Source organism: Eimeria maxima, genomic scaffold (assembly GCF_000499605.1).
Source record: "Eimeria maxima Weybridge genomic scaffold, Emw_scaff1908, whole genome shotgun sequence".
Classification (NCBI taxonomy): domain Eukaryota; phylum Apicomplexa; class Conoidasida; order Eucoccidiorida; family Eimeriidae; genus Eimeria; species Eimeria maxima.
The window spans coordinates 1-5923 of NW_013564809.1; the positions used below are offsets into that span (position 1 = coordinate 1).

Genomic DNA, 5923 nt, shown 5'->3' on the forward strand with positions numbered 1-5923 from the left:
TTGCAGATTATCATGGCCGACAAGCAGAAGAACGGCATCAAGGTGAACTTCAAGATCCGCCACAACATCGAGGACGGCAGCGTGCAGCTCGCCGACCACTACCAGCAGAACACCCCCATCGGCGACGGCCCCGTGCTGCTGCCCGACAACCACTACCTGAGCTACCAGTCCGCCCTGAGCAAAGACCCCAACGAGAAGCGCGATCACATGGTCCTGCTGGAGTTCGTGACCGCCGCCGGGATCACTCTCGGCATGGACGAGCTATACAAGTGGGCGCGCCACTCGAGACGAATCACTAGTGAATTCGCGGCCGCCTGCAGGTCGAGGTTTGCAGCAGAGTAGTTCATGACTTGCGAAACGGCCTCTCGATTAATAATACGCTTTGCCGCAACGTGAAGTAGGCGTTATTGTGTGCTGCCTGTCGCTGAGCTCCTGCATCGAGCGGCAAGGGGTTCAACCGAGCGCAAATTCTGTGGAAATAGCTGGACAAAAGCATCTGCGACGGGTGGGGGCAGGCGCAGCTAGCTGTTGCTCCCGACATCAGTCATGGAAATGCGTTTCAGGCTAAGCAAGTAGCTGCCCGCCTGGTGGGAAGATGAGGCTAGGAACTGCTATGTTTGCCCCTCACTTGGCGGTATTGCAGTGTAGTACGTGCATTGTGAACCCAGAGAAATGTGCTCCGCGTGACGCAGCGAGGCACAGGGGAACAGCAAGAGGGGCCGTTATTGCTCAGCGTGCTGGACCCCCTTGTTCCTTCAAACCTTACTTATGAGGGCTTACGCATCGCACCTGATGGGTCGGTGTAGCGTGATCATTTCACTGTTCAGTAGTAGGTAGGGAGGGGGCCCTCTAGATGCGGCCGCATGCATAAGCTTGAGTATTCTATAGTGTCACCTAAATAGCTTGGCGTAATCATGGTCATAGCTGTTTCCTGTGTGAAATTGTTATCCGCTCACAATTCCACACAACATACGAGCCGGAAGCATAAAGTGTAAAGCCTGGGGTGCCTAATGAGTGAGCTAACTCACATTAATTGCGTTGCGCTCACTGCCCGCTTTCCAGTCGGGAAACCTGTCGTGCCAGCTGCATTAATGAATCGGCCAACGCGCGGGGAGAGGCGGTTTGCGTATTGGGCGCTCTTCCGCTTCCTCGCTCACTGACTCGCTGCGCTCGGTCGTTCGGCTGCGGCGAGCGGTATCAGCTCACTCAAAGGCGGTAATACGGTTATCCACAGAATCAGGGGATAACGCAGGAAAGAACATGTGAGCAAAAGGCCAGCAAAAGGCCAGGAACCGTAAAAAGGCCGCGTTGCTGGCGTTTTTCCATAGGCTCCGCCCCCCTGACGAGCATCACAAAAATCGACGCTCAAGTCAGAGGTGGCGAAACCCGACAGGACTATAAAGATACCAGGCGTTTCCCCCTGGAAGCTCCCTCGTGCGCTCTCCTGTTCCGACCCTGCCGCTTACCGGATACCTGTCCGCCTTTCTCCCTTCGGGAAGCGTGGCGCTTTCTCATAGCTCACGCTGTAGGTATCTCAGTTCGGTGTAGGTCGTTCGCTCCAAGCTGGGCTGTGTGCACGAACCCCCCGTTCAGCCCGACCGCTGCGCCTTATCCGGTAACTATCGTCTTGAGTCCAACCCGGTAAGACACGACTTATCGCCACTGGCAGCAGCCACTGGTAACAGGATTAGCAGAGCGAGGTATGTAGGCGGTGCTACAGAGTTCTTGAAGTGGTGGCCTAACTACGGCTACACTAGAAGAACAGTATTTGGTATCTGCGCTCTGCTGAAGCCAGTTACCTTCGGAAAAAGAGTTGGTAGCTCTTGATCCGGCAAACAAACCACCGCTGGTAGCGGTGGTTTTTTTGTTTGCAAGCAGCAGATTACGCGCAGAAAAAAAGGATCTCAAGAAGATCCTTTGATCTTTTCTACGGGGTCTGACGCTCAGTGGAACGAAAACTCACGTTAAGGGATTTTGGTCATGAGATTATCAAAAAGGATCTTCACCTAGATCCTTTTAAATTAAAAATGAAGTTTTAAATCAATCTAAAGTATATATGAGTAAACTTGGTCTGACAGTTACCAATGCTTAATCAGTGAGGCACCTATCTCAGCGATCTGTCTATTTCGTTCATCCATAGTTGCCTGACTCCCCGTCGTGTAGATAACTACGATACGGGAGGGCTTACCATCTGGCCCCAGTGCTGCAATGATACCGCGAGACCCACGCTCACCGGCTCCAGATTTATCAGCAATAAACCAGCCAGCCGGAAGGGCCGAGCGCAGAAGTGGTCCTGCAACTTTATCCGCCTCCATCCAGTCTATTAATTGTTGCCGGGAAGCTAGAGTAAGTAGTTCGCCAGTTAATAGTTTGCGCAACGTTGTTGCCATTGCTACAGGCATCGTGGTGTCACGCTCGTCGTTTGGTATGGCTTCATTCAGCTCCGGTTCCCAACGATCAAGGCGAGTTACATGATCCCCCATGTTGTGCAAAAAAGCGGTTAGCTCCTTCGGTCCTCCGATCGTTGTCAGAAGTAAGTTGGCCGCAGTGTTATCACTCATGGTTATGGCAGCACTGCATAATTCTCTTACTGTCATGCCATCCGTAAGATGCTTTTCTGTGACTGGTGAGTACTCAACCAAGTCATTCTGAGAATAGTGTATGCGGCGACCGAGTTGCTCTTGCCCGGCGTCAATACGGGATAATACCGCGCCACATAGCAGAACTTTAAAAGTGCTCATCATTGGAAAACGTTCTTCGGGGCGAAAACTCTCAAGGATCTTACCGCTGTTGAGATCCAGTTCGATGTAACCCACTCGTGCACCCAACTGATCTTCAGCATCTTTTACTTTCACCAGCGTTTCTGGGTGAGCAAAAACAGGAAGGCAAAATGCCGCAAAAAAGGGAATAAGGGCGACACGGAAATGTTGAATACTCATACTCTTCCTTTTTCAATATTATTGAAGCATTTATCAGGGTTATTGTCTCATGAGCGGATACATATTTGAATGTATTTAGAAAAATAAACAAATAGGGGTTCCGCGCACATTTCCCCGAAAAGTGCCACCTGACGTCTAAGAAACCATTATTATCATGACATTAACCTATAAAAATAGGCGTATCACGAGGCCCTTTCGTCTCGCGCGTTTCGGTGATGACGGTGAAAACCTCTGACACATGCAGCTCCCGGAGACGGTCACAGCTTGTCTGTAAGCGGATGCCGGGAGCAGACAAGCCCGTCAGGGCGCGTCAGCGGGTGTTGGCGGGTGTCGGGGCTGGCTTAACTATGCGGCATCAGAGCAGATTGTACTGAGAGTGCACCATATGCGGTGTGAAATACCGCACAGATGCGTAAGGAGAAAATACCGCATCAGGACGCGCCCTGTAGCGGCGCATTAAGCGCGGCGGGTGTGGTGGTTACGCGCAGCGTGACCGCTACACTTGCCAGCGCCCTAGCGCCCGCTCCTTTCGCTTTCTTCCCTTCCTTTCTCGCCACGTTCGCCGGCTTTCCCCGTCAAGCTCTAAATCGGGGGCTCCCTTTAGGGTTCCGATTTAGTGCTTTACGGCACCTCGACCCCAAAAAACTTGATTAGGGTGATGGTTCACGTAGTGGGCCATCGCCCTGATAGACGGTTTTTCGCCCTTTGACGTTGGAGTCCACGTTCTTTAATAGTGGACTCTTGTTCCAAACTGGAACAACACTCAACCCTATCTCGGTCTATTCTTTTGATTTATAAGGGATTTTGCCGATTTCGGCCTATTGGTTAAAAAATGAGCTGATTTAACAAAAATTTAACGCGAATTTTAACAAAATATTAACGCTTACAATTTCCATTCGCCATTCAGGCTGCGCAACTGTTGGGAAGGGCGATCGGTGCGGGCCTCTTCGCTATTACGCCAGCTGGCGAAAGGGGGATGTGCTGCAAGGCGATTAAGTTGGGTAACGCCAGGGTTTTCCCAGTCACGACGTTGTAAAACGACGGCCAGTGAATTGTAATACGACTCACTATAGGGCGAATTGGCCAAGTCGGCCGAGCTCCTTAAGCAAGACTACAGTGAACGCGTATACACATGATGAGTCTTGCCCGGAGCCTTGCTAAAACAAACGAGTTCGCTACGTCGATTGCATCATATACACCTCATACTAACCAGTCCAGATAATGAACATTCGCAATCAAACTTACAACCAAACTTTTGAAGCATTGTGCGAACAAGAACTAATTTGCCTCTCGAAGGATCTGAATGCAAGCAAACATAACTATTCCTTGTGTGCGAATCGACATATGCACACAGCGCAGAGACCGTCACTTTAAACCATGCTTGGAGGAAACTTTGCTTTTCCATGTCTAATGGCAAAAAGCAAGTTGGAATAACACTCCTCAATATCTAGCTACGGATATTCTACACTATCAGAGCCCGATACGTGTGTGAAGGCGAGCGAAGCTGTTCACTCGTGGCTTCAGCTGGAAAAATAATCGACAATGCGCTAGACGCGGGAGTCGAAGCGTGTCTGTATGCTGTCGTGAGTAAACCCACAGGAAATCGCTTAATAAGAGCTGAAGAAAGCAATAACAATATACGTGATCTGCCTGACCTTGCAGATCCCCGGGAACTACCCACGTCATTGCGCGGCCAGCCGCGAGTACGCACTAGCAGGACCCTTGCCGAGCCATCCGACTTCAATCGTCTCACAGTAGAATTCTGGTTAGGTTTCAAAACATATTGTTTTGTTAGGTCATTTTCTTAATCTCCTATTCTTCATCTTTTTACCCAGTTCCGCTTTCTTGCATCATTCCCGCAGTCGACAAAATGGCTCGTCTTTCTTTTGTTTCTCTTCTTTCTCTGTCACTGCTCTTCGGGCAGCAAGCAGTCAGAGCTCAGAATTACACCATGGTGAGCAAGGGCGAGGAGCTGTTCACCGGGGTGGTGCCCATCCTGGTCGAGCTGGACGGCGACGTAAACGGCCACAAGTTCAGCGTGTCCGGCGAGGGCGAGGGCGATGCCACCTACGGCAAGGACTGCCTGAAGTTCATCTGCACCACCGGCAAGCTGCCCGTGCCCTGGCCCACCCTCGTGACCACCTTCGGCTACGGCCTGATGTGCTTCGCCCGCTACCCCGACCACATGAAGCAGCACGACTTCTTCAAGTCCGCCATGCCCGAAGGCTACGTCCAGGAGCGCACCATCTTCTTCAAGGACGACGGCAACTACAAGACCCGCGCCGAGGTGAAGTTCGAGGGCGACACCCTGGTGAACCGCATCGAGCTGAAGGGCATCGACTTCAAGGAGGACGGCAACATCCTGGGGCACAAGCTGGAGTACAACTACAACAGCCACAACGTCTATATCATGGCCGACAAGCAGAAGAACGGCATCAAGGTGAACTTCAAGATCCGCCACAACATCGAGGACGGCAGCGTGCAGCTCGCCGACCACTACCAGCAGAACACCCCCATCGGCGACGGCCCCGTGCTGCTGCCCGACAACCACTACCTGAGCTACCAGTCCGCCCTGAGCAAAGACCCCAACGAGAAGCGCGATCACATGGTCCTGCTGGAGTTCGTGACCGCCGCCGGGATCACTCTCGGCATGGACGAGCTATACAAGTGGGCGCGCCACTCGAGACGAATCACTAGTGAATTCGCGGCCGCCTGCAGGTCGAGGTTTGCAGCAGAGTAGTTCATGACTTGCGAAACGGCCTCTCGATTAATAATACGCTTTGCCGCAACGTGAAGTAGGCGTTATTGTGTGCTGCCTGTCGCTGAGCTCCTGCATCGAGCGGCAAGGGGTTCAACCGAGCGCAAATTCTGTGGAAATAGCTGGACAAAAGCATCTGCGACGGGTGGGGGCAGGCGCAGCTAGCTGTTGCTCCCGACATCAGTCATGGAAATGCGTTTCAGGCTAAGCAAGTAGCTGCCCGCCT

At 52.1% G+C, this 5923-nt stretch overlaps 3 protein-coding genes across 3 annotated transcripts; 2 read left to right on the top strand and 1 right to left on the bottom strand.

Annotated features, from left to right (window-relative positions):
* Window position 1: 1 nt before the first annotated feature.
* EMWEY_00056300 (Green fluorescent protein, related) lies at window positions 2-342 on the top strand (the record flags this gene model as incomplete). The annotated part of the gene is made up of 1 exon (XM_013480423.1): window positions 2-342. A coding segment is annotated over one exon (341 nt), but the record flags the coding sequence as incomplete, so codon positions are not given.
* An 894-nt stretch (window positions 343-1236) lies between these two features.
* Window positions 1237-2939, bottom strand: EMWEY_00056310 (hypothetical protein, conserved; the record flags this gene model as incomplete). The annotated part of the gene is made up of 2 exons (XM_013480424.1): window positions 1237-1339; window positions 2083-2939. 2 exons carry the CDS (start codon window positions 2937-2939, stop codon window positions 1237-1239), a joined length of 960 nt encoding a protein of 319 aa, XP_013335878.1.
* Window positions 2940-4809: 1870 nt separating this feature from the next.
* EMWEY_00056320 (Green fluorescent protein, related) lies at window positions 4810-5679 on the top strand (the record flags this gene model as incomplete). Its single annotated transcript, XM_013480425.1, has 1 exon — window positions 4810-5679. One exon carries the CDS (start codon window positions 4810-4812, stop codon window positions 5677-5679), a length of 870 nt encoding a protein of 289 aa, XP_013335879.1.
* Window positions 5680-5923: the final 244 nt, after the last annotated feature.